This window comes from Vulpes vulpes, chromosome 16 (assembly GCF_048418805.1).
Source record: "Vulpes vulpes isolate BD-2025 chromosome 16, VulVul3, whole genome shotgun sequence".
Taxonomy (NCBI): Eukaryota; Metazoa; Chordata; class Mammalia; order Carnivora; family Canidae; genus Vulpes; species Vulpes vulpes.
This window is the reverse complement of record NC_132795.1, coordinates 14,268,884-14,287,529: the sequence shown is the minus strand read 5'-3', so window position 1 is coordinate 14,287,529 and position 18,646 is coordinate 14,268,884. Positions and strand designations below refer to the sequence as shown.

Below are 18,646 nucleotides of genomic sequence, written 5' to 3'. Positions count from 1 at the left end.
CTTTCACAGCTTTTAAATGGACATTAAGTTAAATCATGGTTTTATTTACACTGAACTCTAATCTTGTAACCACTCTTTGTGATTACTGTGTATTCCAACAATCAAAGTAGCTAAGGATGGTAGTATACCCAAGCATGTATTGTTTCATGTAAACATGATCTAAAAATTAACTGAAAAAAATTGATGAATTTTGTTAGCATCAATAATTTTATCTCCATAATTAAAAATGTAAAGAGTGTTTTCTCTTGTTTATAACCCTAAGCAATAATTTGAAAAAACTTAAGAAAACTAAATATCCCCTAGTAAGAAAACTGGATATCTCCTGAAATTTTGATATACTCTAAGGCAAAGTGATATTACTTATTTATGAGATATTAATTATTAATGGTTGTAATGAGAATTTTTATATAAGGAACAAGAAATAAAAAACAAAAATGTGCACATTAAGAATAAACATCTTTACTGGGATAAATAAGACTAAGGTTTTTTAAACATCTATTTTTTTTGTTTCTTTAATAATTTCTTTGCTGTTGGCTTGACAAGATAAGACAGTTACTTTTAGGAAAAAGATGGGAAGGAACACTTCTGATAGGCCAGAAGTTTATTAAATTCGTTAGAGTATTATATTTAAAGCAGTAGCAGACTGTAGAAATTACCATATAATACGTCTCATGTTTAAAGGTTAAATGAACTTCTGGATAGCAATTTAGAAATGTATATTACAAAAACTTCAAATCAGTCACATCCTTTGATCTTATAATGTTATTTCTAAGATTCAAGTATAAGGATTTGACGTGGGAATTGAATGGACAAAATGTTCATTGAACCATTAATATTTATAGTCAATATTCTGAAGAATTTAAGTTTCTAGTGAAGAACCTTCCAGAGAAAATCAAATAAACTCCTATATATATATTTTTTTTTTGTCAAGAGCTCATGGCCTTAGGAAATTCCTTTGTTATGCAGTTAACCGAAAAAAACCCCAGGTAATAAAGTTGTATGTAAATTGGGAATGTAGATGCTCAAAACAATAGAAAACGCTGCATAGAGATAGAATAAAAAGACATACATTAAATATAGTGTTTCTTTTTGGTAGGAATTCAGAAGTTCCCCCTCCCCCCTGCTTTTGTATTTCACATATTATCCAAATATTTTCTTTTTTCTTTTCTTTCCTTTTTTCTTTTCTTTTCTTCTTTTCTTTTCTTTCTTTTCTTTTCTTTTCTTTTCTTCTTTTCCTTTCCTTTCCTTTCCTTTTCTTCTTTTCTTTTCTTTCTTTTCTTTTCTTTTCTTTTCTTTTCTTTCTTTTCTTTTCTTTTCTTTTCTTTTTTTCTTCTTTTTTTTTAAAGTAGGCTCTATGCCCAGCATGGAGCCCAATAAGGAGCTTTGAACTCATGACCCTGAGATCAAGACTTGAATTGAGAGAGACCAAGAGTCGGTGGCTTAACTGACTGAACCACCCAGGTGCCCCCAAATATTTTCTACAAAAAGTTTTAGTATTTTATTAACTGATAATAATACGTAGTAAACATTTTAAAAAAAGGAACAAGAGGCAAAATCTTTTGCTTTCAGTTAGGATGCAGGAAGTTGTCACAGTAGGAGTAGATTAAGACATAAAATCAGTTATTTGTAATAACTCATCAGTGAGCTGAGGATGCCAAGCAAGCCTAATGATCCTCATTCTAGAAGTGGGCCATGACTGATATTTATCCCTGGGTTTGTAGCAGAAGAGGAACAACCAGGCCATAGAAGGTGATTGCAAGAAAAGAGCCAAGCTTTTAAATCAACTGTTTATTTATTTGCTTTAGAGAGAGAGAGAGAGAGAGAGAGTGCACGCATGCACAAGCAAGCTGGGGGAGAGGCAGTGGGAGAGAGAGAGAATCCTGAAGCAGACCTTGCACTGCGTCACAAGCCATTTGGGGCATCAGTCTAGATGCAGGGCCAGGTCTCAGGACCCTGAGATCCTGATGTCAGCCGAAACCACGAGTTGGCTGCTAAGCCAACTGCGCCCCTCAAACCAACTTTTAACAGACGAGGGCTGGCATAAGGGCTTAGAATCCCAAGAAGTGAGCCCCATTCAGTGTGCTATCACCCATTAGCCAGTTTTTTTTTCCCCATGGAGCCTTCATTGAGTGTGTGGAGGCCCTGTTGTCAAATTTGGTCTGGGGGCAGCACTTGGGGGGGGTAGCTAAGACAATTTCCCCCAGAGGTGCAAAACACTCTCTGAGTGAAAGGCAGCACTTAGCCAAAGGCATGGAACAGAATATAGCGTTAAGAGACATGCTTTAAGGTACTTGGTGCTTGATTGCACAGCCTGCATGCCAAGGGAGGGTGGCAGAGTGAAGTAAAATCCTTAACATCTCAAAAAACTGATGGATGATTCACATAGCAAAAGTTCTGTGGTTCAAAAATGTCAAGTGGACTAAAATTCACATAATGGCCAGTAGGGGCTGCTAGTGCTAAGATCTCGAGGTCCGCTGTAAGAGTCCGATTCTGCTCTCAAATCCTAAAACCAGGATAAAAGGGTCACAAGAAAACATAAAACTACAACAAAGCTCAACTTAGTTTAACAACAGAGTAATCCAGCCTCCTTACCTGATGGAGGAAGAGGCTTGCACTTTTCAGGCAGTTGACATCATACACTTTAGTCTCTACTATCATTTCACTAACAAATAGGTCCTGGAATGTGATACCAAATTATGAGGCAGAGACCCAAAATCTAGAGTAAAAGTAAGAGCAGGAAAAAAACAGATGATCCAGATGTTGGAATTTGCAGACGAGTATTTAATAATAACTATTATAAACATGTTATATTATTTAGTGAAAAAGGCACGTAAAACAGGTGGGAAAATCAAAGAAATAAAAACCTCAAAAAATAGCAATATAGAAATTCTAAAGTGGAAATATTCAATTCAAAAATGAAGCATTCATTTGATATGCTCAACAGCATGCTGGATACAGCATGATAAAAAAGATCAATGCACTTAAAGAGAGGTTGATAGAAATTTTCCAAATGAAGCATTAGGAGAAAAAATAAAATAACAGAAGCATCTGAGACTTGTGAGACAAATATTTAATTGTCTAACATAGGTGAAAGTAGAGGTAAAGAGAGAGAATGGGACAAAATAAATATTTGAGGAGACAATGGCCAAGAATTTTTTAAATGGATGAAATCAGTCAACCCACACATTCCAAAAACTTAGCAAACCCTACGCAAGATAAATGAAAAGAAAATCATACTTAGGTACATCATAGTTAAACTTCTGTAAATACAGTAAAAGAAAATCTTAAAAGCGGACAGAGAAAATGGCACATTAATATGCAGGGAACAGCAATAAAAAGGATACCTGTCTTTTAGGCAGGAAACAATGGAGGCTGAAATACAATAGGGTGACATCTTAAAGTGATAATATGCATTAAGATAATGGTAAAATAATGATACTCTTCAGACAGAAAATATATAAGAGAATTCATCTTCATCATACCTTCAGTATAGGAAATGCTCAAGAGAGTTCTCTAGGTCAAAGAGAAATATATCAGCTAGGAACATAGATTGGTAGGAAGGAATGAGGAGGACCAGAACGGTATATATGGATAAAAATGACAGACTAAAATAATAAATGAAACTATATTCTTTTCCTTATTAGTTGTTATATATATATCTATCTTTATATCTTTAGCTATAATTCATTTAAGTCTATTTACTGGGGTGCCGGGGTGGCTCAGTCGGTTAAATGTCTACCTTCAGCTCAGGTCATGTTCCGGGGGTCCTGGGATCAAGTCCTGCACTGGGCTTTCTGCTCAGCAGGAAGTCTGCTTCTCCCTCTGTGCTCTTTCTCTCTCAAATAAATAAAAAAATCTTTAAAAAAGTCTATTGACTGCTTACAGCAAACATAATAGTCTCTTATTAGGGTTTATAAATTATGTAGACAAAATCTAAAAGGGACAAAGTCTGGAAAGTGAATTTGAGTATATGGTTGTAAACTTTTTATGAGAAACTTTTTGTGAAATAGTTCAATATTATTTAAGTGGAGGCTCTGATAAGTTCAGGATACGTAATTGCTAAAAAAAACCCCACAAATGAAATATTAAGAAATATTTGATTGGCCCTCCCCTCCTCAAATAAAAGGTAAGAAAGCAGGTACAGAGGAACAAAGAAAAGTAGACATATAGAATGTGAATATTAATGTGTTATTTTTAAGCCCAGCCATAGCAATGATTATGTTCAATGTAAATGAACTAAACAGCCACTTGAAAGGCAGAATGGGTAATAAATGTATGACTTAATTATATACCATTTGCAAGAAATGTACTCTAAATGTAAAGATATAGATAAATGTGGAGATAATAGATCTGTTGAAATTAAAAGGGTGAATAAGTCATATGCAGTGCATAGCCTAAGCCTAAGAAAGTTGATGTGGCTAACTAGATTTTAAGACAGAGTACTACTAAGGTGGAAGGACATATCAGAATGATGAAAGAATCTATTTACCAGGAGGAAATAGTGATAATAAATATCCATGCATTTAGGAGCTTCATATTGCATAAAGCAAAAATTGTCAAAGCAAAAGGGAGACATGATCAAATCCCACCAAGTCGGAGTTTGTAAAAGTACCATTCTCTCAGTAATTGCTGAAACAATTAGACAAAAACTTTCATAGGATTTCTTTCATACAATTTGATGAAAATGACATTTATACAGTCACCAAACACTACAAAGTTCACATTCTTTTAAGTTACAGACTAAAAGTTCTTCAAGATTTAACATATACTAGACCTATAAACAAATTTCAATAATTCTCAAGACTAAAATCATATAGAGTGTATTTTCTGACCACAAAAGAATTAACTGGAAATCAATTCAAATGGAATATATGGACAATTCACAAATAGTTGGAAAATATGTGACCCATGGCAAAAGTTTGAATAATTATGAAAGATGGATATATAAAAATTGTGGAAAACAGGAAAAGCAGAGTTTAAAAGGGGATTTATAGCTTATTATATGCTTAATGAAAAAAGAAGAAAGGTAAGTATTCAGTAATCAAAGGCTCCGCATTAATACCTAGAACAACCACCACAAGCAGTATACAAAAAGGGACATCAAAATGGAATTCTGCAAAATGTTCAAGTAAACCACAGGGTGGCAGGAAAAATAAAACAGAGAAGTGAAAAATAGAACAACAGAAAATAAAAAATAAAATGATGGGCTTTGCCTTAACATATCAATATTGTATTTAAAAAATGGTCTAATTATGCCAATTAACAGATTGAAAGAATCCATTAAAGAGCAAGACCCAAATGTATGCTGTCTACAAAGTTTGAAACATTTCACAGATACTGATAATCGTAGGTTGCATGCATACCATGCAATGGTATTTAGCCATAAAAAAGAACAAGCTTGATATATACAACAGCTTCCATGGATCTTGAGGTCATTATTGTGAGTGAAAAAAAGCCAATCTCAAAAGGCCACATACTGTATGATTCCATTTCTATAACATTTATGAAACGACAAAATTACAGAGATAGAAAACAGATTAGTGGTCATAGGTGTTGGGGATGCCAGGGAAGAGGGGGATATGGGTGACTTTAAAGGACAACGCAAGGTAGATCTTGGACAGGGTAGAATGGCTATGTTGATTGCAGTATTGGTTGCAAAAATGTACATATGTGATAAAATGACACAGAACTGAACTATAAACTCACAAATTGCACCATGTCAGATTTCTGCCTTTGATATTTTTTTTTGCCTTTGATATTTTAACATAATTATGTTAAGATGTAACCATTAAAGAATACTGGGTGAAGGATACATGGGACCTTTTTGACTATCTTTACCAGTTCTTGTAACTTTATAATTTTTTTTAAATTACAAAGGAATGTACTATTGATTCATGCAACAATATTGGTGAATATCAAAAGTAGTATGTTGACAAAAAAAGTATATCCTAAGTATATACTATCTAATTCTAAGAAGTCTAAGAACAGTCAAAAAGTACACGAAGTACATGAACAGATAATGCCAATTTGTGATGACAGAAATTGAAGTGGTAGTTACCTGGGAGCGAGTGGTGAGTGGGTTTTTGACTGGCAAGGTGCACAGCAAACCTGGCTTGTCAAAACTCATCAAACTGCTCATTTAAGATCTATACATTTTATTTCATGTAAATTACAGCTCAACAAAAAAAAGCTTAAGGAAAATGAGAAATAGTATTCCAAAAATGACATTGTTTTTACCAGTTTCCTCTTACGATAGCCCTGCAAAATGTGTTTTGTTTACTTCAAATATCACGTCTGGTATACAATTCCAGTTAGTCAAAACGACAGTGCAAAAATTCTTGAAGGAAATATTGCAATATTTAATTTGGCCTCACTTAAGCAAGAAATTCCAAATATTATTATTACGTCTTTAACTCTGACTTGAATTTAAGAAATAAAAGAAAGGCCAGATGAATAACCCACGTTATATAAATGTGATAATACACTGCCTGTCTCTAAACAGGAGTGTGATTTGTTAGTTTATTGACATGTACTTGTTAAAAGCTATTTTTCTAATTAAATCTCTTCGCCTTCAGCAAGAATTCTTTGAACGCCTCTATGTCATGTACACAATTGGGTATTCTGTCTCTTTCGGTTCCTTGGCTGTGGCTATTATCATCATTGGTTACTTCAGGTGAGTGATTCCCAGCCCCTATCTCCATGAAGGGACAGATTCTGTTTCCTATGCATAGAAGACAAAGTTGTCACAATTTCTGGCCCAAATACTTTTCCCAGCACAAGTTTTTGAATTCAGCCTAGTGCTATAATATTATTTGGCATTGAAAATTTATTTTTCATGAGGAAATTCAGGGTTTTTGTTTTTTTTTTGTTGTTTTAAAACCAGAAAAATCTTTAAAAAATTAAAGCAGTATAAAACCTAAATTAAACACATAGATCTGCACTATAGTGTATTTGTTTGCAAAGTGATACAGATTTAGAGCAGAATGAGTTACAAAAATTTTCACTCATGATGCAAAGACTTCATTTTTTCCCAAATGATTTTGGTGTAATTGAACAGAAATCCATTTTAAATCATGAATAAATAACCTCCCAAATTATTATATGGAAAGAAGTCATCTTCTGTTATGCTTCTGTTATGGTTTATTTTTTATTTACTGAAATTTTTGTCCAATTCAATTCAACTTAATCTAAATCAGTACAAAATTTTCAGCACCAATATGTAGATAAAACAGTGTACAACAAATATGGGAAGTGTGTACTCATGATGCTTGTGATACAAGTAGCTGAGAAAATGATTAGCGTCCAGTGTGAGAAGTGCTACGAGTCAGGTGGTATATGGTAGTTGGGAAGGCAGAGTAAGGAGATGTGGGGAGACCTCTCAAATGAAGCCAAATCTCAAAAGATTCATGAGTATAAAAAAGATTTAACCAAAAGAGAATACTGGGAGACAGAATTCCAAACCCAAGTTTAGCTCAAGAAAGGCATGGAATATTTGAGAATTCAGAATTTTGGTGCAAGTTAAGTGTTGGGCAATGAGACTGGAAAAGTGAGCAGGGTTGAGAATGTTTTGAGACCTGTAGGTTATATGAAGAAATTTGAACTCTACCCTGAGAGTGATGAACAGCCGTTGAAGGATTTTAAGCAGAGGAGTGACATGAAAGGTCACTTGTAAGGTGGAGTGGTGGGAAACATGATAGGAAATCCCTTTGTAATAGCCCTATGAGGGCTATTACAGTAATTCAGGACAAGAAGATGGTGGCCTGGTTAAGGGCAGTGGCTTTGAGGATTGGATAGAAATGGAAAGTATTGAGGTATATTAATTAAGACAATAAAATTTTAAGAATTCAGTGCTAAATTATATGTGGGAATAGGAATAAGGGTAGATGACATATTTAAAAAACAAAATGTTTTATATTTTGTTTCTTATCATCTTATCATCCTCTCTTCCCTGAAATTTCTTATACCTGTTTCCTGGTTTGTCTTCTCTTTTGATTTATCACTGTCTAATGCACTATCTGATGTTTTACATTTATTTATTTATTTATTTATTTATTTATTTATTTACTTACTTACTTACTTACTTACTTATTTATTTATGATAGAGAGTGAATGAAAAAGAGCATGAGTGAAGGGTATAGGGCGAGGGAGAAGCAGACTTCCTGCTGAGCAGGGAGCCCAACACAGGGCTCCATCCCAGGACCCTGGGATCATGGCCTGAGCCGAAGGCAGATGCTTATCAGACTGAGCCACCCAGGTGCCCCTTCTTTTTATTTTTCATCTCTCCCTCTAGAATGTACAGCTACATGAGAGTATGAGATTATGTATGTATGTATGTATGTATGTATTTTTTGCTCATTGTAGCATTTTTAGTAGCTGTAATATAATTGATATGTAATGGTGCTTAATAAATACTTGTTGAATTAATAAGTAAATTAGTTTAATATTCCAACTACTTCTTCTAAAATAATTACTCATATTATGGTGATATAGTTTATCTTCCTAAAACTTTTTTTTTTTATTCACTAGTCCATCTACACAACAAGCATTTTTCTGTACCATATGATAGACTCTTTTTAGTATTGATGGAGAGGACAAGTTAAGATATGTTACATACTAGAAAAGCAGTATATATGAGAGACTGACTCATTAAATGATTATCAAATAAAATATTGTTAATACCATAATATAGTTTTTATAAAAGGTTTTGAGAACACCAAAGAGCTAGGCTAAAACCAACTGGATGAGAGAAACTTCCCAGAACACTAACATGTGAACTGATATTGCAATGATGAGAAGGAATTCAGTATATTACAGATGATAGGAACAGAATGTGCAAAACTTAGAGGCAGGAAGGAGCAGAGTAGACTCTGGGAACAGAGAAGAGTCCCATGTAATGCACCATTTGATGCAAAGGGTGGAGTGGCCACAGAGCAATGGCCAAGAAGAAACTAGATTCTGTGGCCCTGGCTTTTGCAGGCCCTTGTCAAAGGCTTTGGATTTTGTCCTGTAAGGGTAGAGAATAGGGAGCTAATGAAATTTTTGAGAAGGGGAACACAATGGACTTATGGAGGAGTTCCCCAAAACAGCCCTGTAAAACTAGCTTGGCAGTATTATCCCGTTTTACAGACCAAGAAACTGAATTTCAGTGTCCAGGATCACAAGGTCATAGGTGGTTTGGCTGGAAACAGAACCTTCATCTTCCAACTCCTATCCAGAGTTCATTCCATGATATCAAGTGTTGCTCTGGTTCTTCAGAATAATAGATGAATATTTATGAAAAAAAGGCTACATAAAATTTCAGGAGGATATAAATCATTAAGTAGTAATTCTTCAATTCACATAGAAATTTATTACTCTATTTAAAAGTTCTTTCTATAGAATGCTTTTTATATAATTACTATACTACATAGCAGAATATTATACAAATTTCAGAAACCTTTTTTTTTTCACAAAACAAAATACTTTTTTTTTTTGTAGGATAGTAAATAGTGTTGAGTCTTCTAAAAATCAGTACCTATTTATATACTGTGATGGCACTATTCACAGTCAGAAATTTCCACCGATACCTGATAACCTATGTGGTCAAATTCTCACCTGTGAAGACATTCCCTAAAAGAAATCAATCAATGAGGAGGACCGTCTGGGCACAACAGACATGCATACATGTCCCTAACATACTAACAAAATAACAATGCCAAAATGTCTAAATTTAGTTCATTCTCATTTGGCCTAGCTCTCCTATATTATGAGATTTAAAAATATATTATTGGATTAAAATTTTTCTTACTCCCTTACACTTGTGGAGTTTGTCCTTTCTGGAAGAGAAGTAGTATTAGTATGATCATCGTACAGGGAAGTTGTACTTTCTCACGGTCAAGTGATGGTAGAGTGGGGCCAGATTATACAACCTTTTCTTATTGTTTTTTTTCCCACCAAACTTAAGAAAAGGTTTCTTTTGGAATTAGCTTTTTGTACCGAAATTAGTAGTACTGGGTCTACTCCTAAGTGTGTTTATGACTTGTGTCTAATTTTCTTTTATAAACTAAGCTTTTTATGTTAAAGTCAGCTTGTTTACTCTTTAACATTACTAGGACATAAAGCTGTATAATGCTATCAAAATATTTTACTTTTTCTGATAGAGAATGTGCTGAAAATGTGAAAGCTCCACTTTTAACAATATTTATCCCTTTACAAAATGTGGTTCTCCATTATTCATTTATTACTTTAATACACAGTTTCATATAATGCTATAGTATAATATAGTAGTTCACTCTGCAAAATTGGTATAAACATGGTAGTAGATGTAGATAAGTTTGAAATTATTCTCAGAATGTTTTAGTTTTTGATCCCAGCTGTTTCTATTGGAAATAGATAGGAATGGGTATCTGTCTTTGTTCAGGTTTACTAGATTTTCTTCTTTTTTGGAGGTGTAAGGACTCATTTATCTATTTTCTTTCCCCCTTTCAAATTTCATTCAAATCTAAATATTAAATGTTTTCTCTCCATAGACGATTGCATTGCACTAGGAACTATATCCACATGCACTTATTTGTGTCTTTCATGCTGAGAGCTGCAAGCATCTTTGTCAAGGACAAAGTGGTCCATGCTCACATAGGAGTAAAGGAGCTACAGTCTCTGTTGATGCAGGATGACCTGCAAAATTCCATAGAAATGCCTTCTGTGGACAAATCACAGTATGTAAGTGTTTTCACCATTTTCTTTCATTACTGATTCATATTACATTACAGACAAGTAAAATTTTACAATCCATTAAATATTAACTTGTTTTGGCTTATGTAATCTCTGAATGAACTGAAATAGGTGACCAATTTATATAATGATGTTTACTACCTCAATTTTGTCCTTAAGCTTTATGCCTAATTAGTCATCATGTTAGATAATTAAAAGTCTTGGGCTCTTTCTGCAAGAACATTCTGGAAATGGAAGCTTCAAAAAAAAAAAAATCACATGACTGGAGTGCATTTGATGTATGGTTCATAGTAGCTGTCATGGCTTATGGTGTTCAAAAATAAAACGCCCACTTGCAAAACTAGAAGTGTGATTGATTGATAGGTTTGTTTGTTTGTTTATTTATTTATTTATTTATTTATTTGAAGTGTGTTATTTAAAAGCTCATGATATTTAGTTTCTTTATTGTAGATTCAAAGACTTGTTCCAATATAAAATTCCAGGGTATTTGATTCAGCTCTGAAATGTCCTGGTGTTATTTAGTAAATACAATCACTTAATAATTCAGTTAATTAGATCACTGGTGCAATATATCTGGAAATTAAGTATAATAGATTATATGTCTTGATGGTATAAATTATGTCCTTTCTGTGGCTTTGGCTTTTGCCCTGTAACTTTGTATTCCCTGTTGGTTCTGATTCTGGGCTGGCTTTTGTGACTTGTTTATCCAATAGAATGAAGTGGCAGTGATAGTGTGCCAGTGAAGGGTAGAGGTCTGTGAGTGAGCTTAGCCAGTATTAGCTGAGCCTGGCCCAGATCAGCAGAATCACCTAGCCAATCCAAAGATTCATAAGATATATTGTTTATTGTTTTAGCCATTGACTTTTGAAGCATAAAAAAGATGAGAATGAAATAAATTTGTGGTAGAATAGTGGCTAATACCTCTTCTTTATGCTTTTCTGTACTTTCTTAATTTTTTCTGATGATCCAGTATTAATTTTATAAACAGGGAAAATTAAGGAAAAGTGATTTTTTGGTTACTTCTAAAGGAAAAAAATCTTTTTTTTCAAGTTTATTTTTTAATTTTTTAAAAGATTTTATTTATTCATGAGAGACACACACAGAGAGAGAGAGACAGAGACACAGGCAGAGGGAGAAGAAGGCTCCATGCCGGGAGCCCAATGTGGGACTCGATCCCGGGACTCCAGGATCACGCCCTGGGCCAAAGGCAGTCACTAAACCACTGAGCCACCCAAGCTGCCCTAAAGGAAAAAAAAAACCTTATTTTAAAAATAGAATTGAGCTCATAGTCTTAGAGATGCTGTCTTAAACTAACTTTGTTCTGATCTCTTTCAGTAGTCTGGGTTTTCCTACATAGAGGAAAGATTCTAAAAAACGAAATACAGAATGACTTGTTCATGGTCTGATGTTGCATGTAGTACAATTAAGAGTTCTAATATGAGGCAATTCTGATTTATTTGTAACAGATTGGGTGCAAGATTGCTGTTGTGATGTTCATTTACTTCTTGGCTACCAATTACTATTGGATCTTGGTGGAAGGTCTCTACTTGCATAGTCTAATCTTTGTGGCGTTCTTTTCGGACACCAAATACCTATGGGGCTTCACCTTGATAGGCTGGGGTAAGGTATTTATGTCTCCTTTCTTTTTAAACTGGATTATGGATTTCTGTTAAGCTACTGATGTGGCAAACAAAGGCAAAAGAAAAAATTAAATTTCTGTACTACTTACAGCTCATTGACAAGTCATTGGAACAGGCAGAGTGACATTTCCTTTAGGAACTCAGCTGCCTCCATGTTAATGCTTTGCTAGGGGCAAAAGGCAATCTTAACATTATGCTGACCTCCAGGATCCTGTAAATCTTCTCTTACATGTTAACTTCCTTTCTCTCTACCCCACAAGATCTATGTTAGCAATCATCCTCCAAGCATATGGCCCACTGCTATACATCTGAAGGATCTCAAGACTGAGTTTTTACCAAACAGTATAAATGATTGTTATTTAATAATAGCTAGCTCCCGCAGGGTCCTGGAAACCTTCTTTCTAAAATTCCTTGGAGGCTTGTGTTGTCCCTAACCACCCCCCAACTTGGAAGTATAGAATCAGACATCCATCACAACCCCAGTGCAGCTCCTTCTACCCATAGGTCCTGTCCTCGTGTTTTTTTTTTTTTTTTTTTTTTGAAAGAAGTAGCATGATTTTATTGAAATGTTTTAGTTACAGTGGTGGATGATCTTAAAATCGTATGTTCTAAACCAATACAAGCACTGCAAATGATACATTCCTGAATCTAAGGGACATCTAAACAAAGGCAAGTTCTAGTATGAATTATCTGCAGGTTGATTAATATCATTTAAGTTGGAGGACGAGCAGCTTTGGTATGCGTGTACTTCTCTGGCTCCCCTTTTCGGCTAGATATCCGTGAGTCCAGCGCCATTCGGCAGAGTTGGACAGAACCGATACACTGGGTGGTTTCCCTGAATGCTTGCACACCAGGGGCAAGGGATACGCAAGTTCTGCGATCAGGCTGCTCCTGAGGCCACTCCCATCATCTTTCCGGAGCTGAAACCATCAAATGGTTGAGGTCTACATCGTCCCCGTGTATGGCCAAGTCTAGTCGAATTAGTGAATATAGCAGAACTACTTGAAAACAAAAAGTGAGGCCAAAAGAGAGAAAAAGTCAGTTAATTCGATGACAATGCAGATTTTTATCTGAGGATTATTTTAAAACTAGCTCTGTATCTTAGACTCAATCTGAAGACGAAATGATCATGTTTAAATCACCTCTTGTCAGTCATGTCAACAGGTCTACGCTTATATGCCAAGGCCGTCTACCTGCGTGTGTCTGTAACTACATTTTCATCTGTCTTTGCATAGAAATTCCAAGAAATAGATATCACTCATTTATCAAAACTAAAAATTACATACATCTAAGGAGGCTCTTTACATTATCAAGTCAACTCTTCCTAGGTAGAGCCAATCGGTATCGCGTAGCTGACTCTACCAGGCTAGAATGCCATTGTTTTTCTCAAAAACCATTTTAAGGTACAGCAAAATGCTGGTCTCTGCAATGACCAACACGATACTTGCTAAACTTCAACCTCTGCTGGACTGAAGTTTGAAATCTTAAAAATTGCTGTTCAAGTGACTTAAAGATTTGGTCTTGCCACCTGCAAAACTTAGATCAGGCAATTTCCTCTCTTCAAGTTTTAAGATTCAGCAGAAGGGAGGGATTGTTATTATTCCCAGCCTTTGTCTACGCAGGCAAATTCTCTTCTTTCCGGGCTGAAGAATTTAGTTGGTTGTGCACCAGTGCGCAGCTACCAAGACTCATGGGGAGTCAAAGCTCGCCTTAGGGATGCACCCCACTGAGGAAGATGCTGTCAAGTGCCATCTGTGGATAAAGTAATCTTTGCCTCCATGATCACTCTTGGGCCACCACTTGAATCTTATCTCAATGAAGCAATTAATGCTTACTTATTTGTACTTTCTTTGTAGGCCTTTCTTACCCACATTTTTCATGTAACAGTTTTAGTTAAAACAATCAGTTGTCTAGGAGACCTGCTACTTCTGATTTCAAAAGGCAAAAGACTATTAAATCAAAACGAAGGAGGTGATGTTTAAATATGCATTTGGTGGTACTCACAAAAATTCGCCTTTTTATGATGTCAGGAACAAATAACGAACAGACACTAGTAAGCCTGAGGGAACTTAGGGGAGTCTTGGTTTTGGTGGAAACCCACAACGTGAGATTATTGGAAAGAAGGCGAAGTAAAAGCTAGAGCTAAAAAGAGGCCATAAAACAAGATGGTAGGACGGAGTTGCCGCTTGCAGAGCTGTCCGCCTCGGATGGCCAGAGCACAGCGTGAGTGGCACCAGCGAGCCTGTAGGGTCTATCTTGACACTTTCTCAATCAGATCCATTGCTGAACATAATTTTGGAATTTCAGAACGTGACATTTCAGGTAAGTGGCAGTTATAATGCGTTTCTCAGCAGTGGCAACAACAACCAAAGAAATGCTGAATTGCTTGTGATAATGTCTAATGTTTATCAGAAAGTAAATGTGTCAGCAGCCCTCTGAAGCTACCTAAAATTTGGTCAAATTGAGCATGATAACAAAGGTTTATTTGAAACCTGGTTACTAAAAACCAAAAAAAAAAAAAAAAAAACAAAAAACAAAACCCAACCGAATTCAGGGTATTATAAATTTTCTAAGGTGCACTCGGAAGGAAAAGGCTAATTCTGTATACAGGGTTTGACCCAAATGTCCATAGGCATTATCAGTATTTACACAGAAGGCTTTAATCTGAAGTCACCTTTGGTGACCTCGAAATAGACTATGACCTTCCGCAGTGGAATTACATACTTGAAAGTTGTGGCCTCGGAGTACTGGTAAAACAAAAGAAAGGTCACCTGTCAGAATGAGCCAAGATGACCTTAAGGACAGTTCAGGTAAAAAGATCAGATAACCACCACCCTCCCCCTCCCCCTCCCAAACCAGAAGTAAATGGTCTTGAGCTTGAGAGGGGGGAAACAATGGATCTTGCAGGGTACAAAGATCGGACGCTTTTGCATTATCCTAGGATTGCTGAGTTCTAAAACTAAAGTCAGGCAAACGCACACAAGGCAGCGGCCCGAGCAGGCCTGCTCCACACCTCACGTCTGGGCCTATAGCGGGACGTGGCTGAACAGGTAGGACACGGATTCACCGTTGTGCGTTCTTCGGATCGCCTCTGCCAAGATCATCGAGATATCAATGACCTGAATCTTGGGACAGTGTTTCATTTTGTCCTCTTGCGGAATGGTGTTTGTGACGACAACAGCCTCAAAGGCGGCGTTGTTTATTCTGGAAATAGCTGGCCCAGAGAAGATCCCGTGTGTAAGGATAGCATAAACCTTGGTGGCTCCGGCGGAGAGCAGCTTGTCCGCGGCGTGGCAGATGGTGCCACAGGTGTCAGCCATGTCGTCCACGAGGATAGCCACGCGGTCCTTCACGTCGCCCACCAGAACCATCCGGTCCACTTCATTTGCTTTCTTCCTCTCTTTGTGAATCAAGGCGAATTTCACATTCAACCTGTCTGCAATCGACGTGACCCTCTTGGCTCCCCCGGCGTCGGGCGAGACAATGATACAGTTCCTCCTCCACTCAGCAATGTTCTCTCGGAGCCACTGCAGGACGGCGGGCTCCGCGTACAGGTTATCCACCGGGATGTCAAAGAAGCCCTGGATGTGAGAAGCATGCAGGTCCATGGTGATGATGTGATCGGCCCCAGCGACCGAGAGCATATTGGCCACAAGTTTCGCAGAAATCGGAGCTCGGCTCTTGTCCTTCTTACCCTGTCGGGCGTATGGAAAACACGGGATTGCGGCAGTCACCCTGGATGATGATGCGATCTTGCAGGCGTTGATCATGATGAGGAGCTCCATCAGGTTGTCATTGATTTCTCCGCAGCCACTCTGGATGATGTAGACATCTTCGCCCCTCACGCTTTCACCGATCTCGATGCTGGTCTCCTGGTTGCTGAACTTCTTAGTGACCACCTTGCCTAGTTCCAGGCCCAGCCGGTCGGCCACGCGCTGGGACAGGTCCTGGTGCGAGCTACCGCTGAAGAGCACGATGTTGGGCATGGCGGAGGCGGCGGTGGCACCGGAGGCTGCGACGCGAGCGGGAAAGCGCGGCTGTCGACCAAAGCTGTCCTCGTGTTTTAATAAAGCCCCCTTTTGGCACCGAAGACATCTCAAGAATTCTTTCCTGTTTTGAACCCAACATTTTCCTACATGACCTGTCATTAGCATACTTGCAGCATTTTCCTGAAATCTTTTCCTACCATTGGGGAAAGTTATTAAGATCAAGTTTAAAATCCTCCCAGTGGTAACAAATTTTCATGTTTAACTTATGGTTAGTGTTCTTAGGTCAGATTCTTGAGAGAATTTTCTGGTGGAAATATAAGAGAACACATTGTTAACCATACACACTGAGAATTGGTGTGCTTAGTGTAACTGTCTTATGTCAATGTCCTGACTTAGCAATAATTTCATCCTACATATTTTGATTTTTAAATTTCTAAGCTATAGTGATGAATTGTTGATTTTTATTTTTAGGTTGTATGATGAGAATACCAGAAAGGAATTTATAAGACTATCTTGGCTGCATTTAATGATACAAATTCCCAAATAATTATGTAGATTTCCATGTCTTTGGGAACAGAATGATCCAAATTACTTTTTGCATAAGTAATTTTTGGAAAAAGGGTATTCAGCTCACATTCCAAAAATGCCTTGTCAGCACTAGACTGCACTAAGCATTAAGTCAACATGACATGGGGAAAAGGATGTTGCTTGTTTGTTCAAATTTAAAAGAAGTTGAAATTCATCTGTAGTTACATTTAAGAAGCCTCATGATTAACAATTGCAGATCTCCATTGTTTTTTTAATATCCACATTATAGGTGCTCAGCATAGGAAAAAATTAACTGAGTGGCTCAAGATTAAATTTGAAGGTTTTTTTTTCCCCTCCTCCAAAATAAGAATTTTTCTTATTTTGCTTGTTTGGCTCTGCTTGTTTGGCTTTAATATTGTGTGGTTTTTTCTTTTAAGATTTATTTATTTATTCATGAGAGACACAGACAGAGAGAGAGGCAGAGACATAGGCAGAGGGAGAAGTAGGCTCCTCGCAGGGAGCCTGATGGGCATTCGATCCCGGATCCCAGGATCACGACCTGAGCCAAAGGCAGGCACCCAACCACTGAGCCACCCAAGCATCCCAATATAGTTTTTTTTAACATTAGAAAATGTGAAGGAGGGAATATTGAATTTCCTGCTAGTTACTAAGTAACCTTTAAGAAGACAGAGGGTCTATTTCCTATAATATTTCATTTATTATGAAATGATTATTGTGACTCAAGTTTTATTTCTGAAGGCAGCTTGTCTATTTTAAAGCTGTCCCTTTGACTAGCAGCTACTAAAAATAAAAAAAAAGACATTTTATTTTTTAGGGTACTTTGGAAATTTCCTGAATAGTTTGTGGTAGTTTGCCTTCAAATCAAAATTATATCTGTGTACCCACATAATTACTAGAAGTCGGTAAAGGTGTTGGTAGAAAATTCAACAATGAATGTAGACATTTGTCTGAGATACATTTTGTATTTTGGGTTTCTACACCACTGGTCACACATAATGAATTCATCTTTCCTCTGTGTACTTATTGGGTTGATAGCCAGCATCTCCAGTAACTCTTAGTTGGTCTCTACTGATGTGATTTGAAGTGGGGTTCATGAGCAAATGGTGAATAAATAATTCTTGACACATTTTTTTTGGCGCAAAAAGGTGCTTTTATGAAAGCATGGGGACAGGACCCTTAGGCAAAAAGAGCTGTCCTGAGATCGAGAGAAGCAATTGATTATATACTTTGGAGTTGGGGAGGTAAAGACAAAAAAGTTTCCAAAGGGATTTTCAGATGCTAAAGAAAACTTAACAGGATCCTGGAGGCCAAGCTGTTGTCAAGCTAGGGTTGTTTTTATCTCTAGCAAGGCATTAACATTAAGACAGTTGGTAGTTTCTGGATGAAAGTCATACTCTGTCTGCCTCAAGTATTTGTCAATGGGCTGCAAGTTATAAAGAAGTTTAATTTTATTTACAATTTATTTTGCCTTTGTTCTCCACATCTCTGATCACTCAGTCTGTTCCTCTTTCAAGTCAGGAGTTTGTCTCACTTAAATGCAAGAAACTAGTTTTCAAACCTTAGTTCTATGAAAAACAATAAAATATAGTCCAGTTGATATAAGAAACAAAGGCAGAAGAAAAATTGTTAAATTTCCTTACTGCCTGCAGCCCACTGACAAGTCCTTGAAACAGGCAGAGTGACATTTCCTCTAGGGACTCAACTGACTCAATGTTAATACTTTGCTAAGAGCAACAGGTAGTCTTAGCCAAACCCCCA

General features: G+C 36.7%; 1 protein-coding gene and 1 pseudogene across 1 annotated transcript in view; one reads left to right on the top strand and one right to left on the bottom strand.

The window, feature by feature from the left end:
* The window catches only part of PTH2R (parathyroid hormone 2 receptor), an 80,146-nt gene that overhangs the window by 32,904 nt on the left and 28,596 nt on the right, over positions 1-18,646 (top strand). Inside the window, exons 5-7 of the mRNA XM_072741001.1 lie at positions 6,576-6,673; positions 10,509-10,698; positions 12,177-12,330. Of these exons, the coding sequence (XP_072597102.1) occupies positions 6,576-6,673; positions 10,509-10,698; positions 12,177-12,330 (442 nt within the window). The remainder of the gene's footprint in view (positions 1-6,575; positions 6,674-10,508; positions 10,699-12,176; positions 12,331-18,646) is intronic.
* LOC140596027 (ribose-phosphate pyrophosphokinase 2 pseudogene) lies at positions 12,888-16,394 on the bottom strand (annotated as a pseudogene).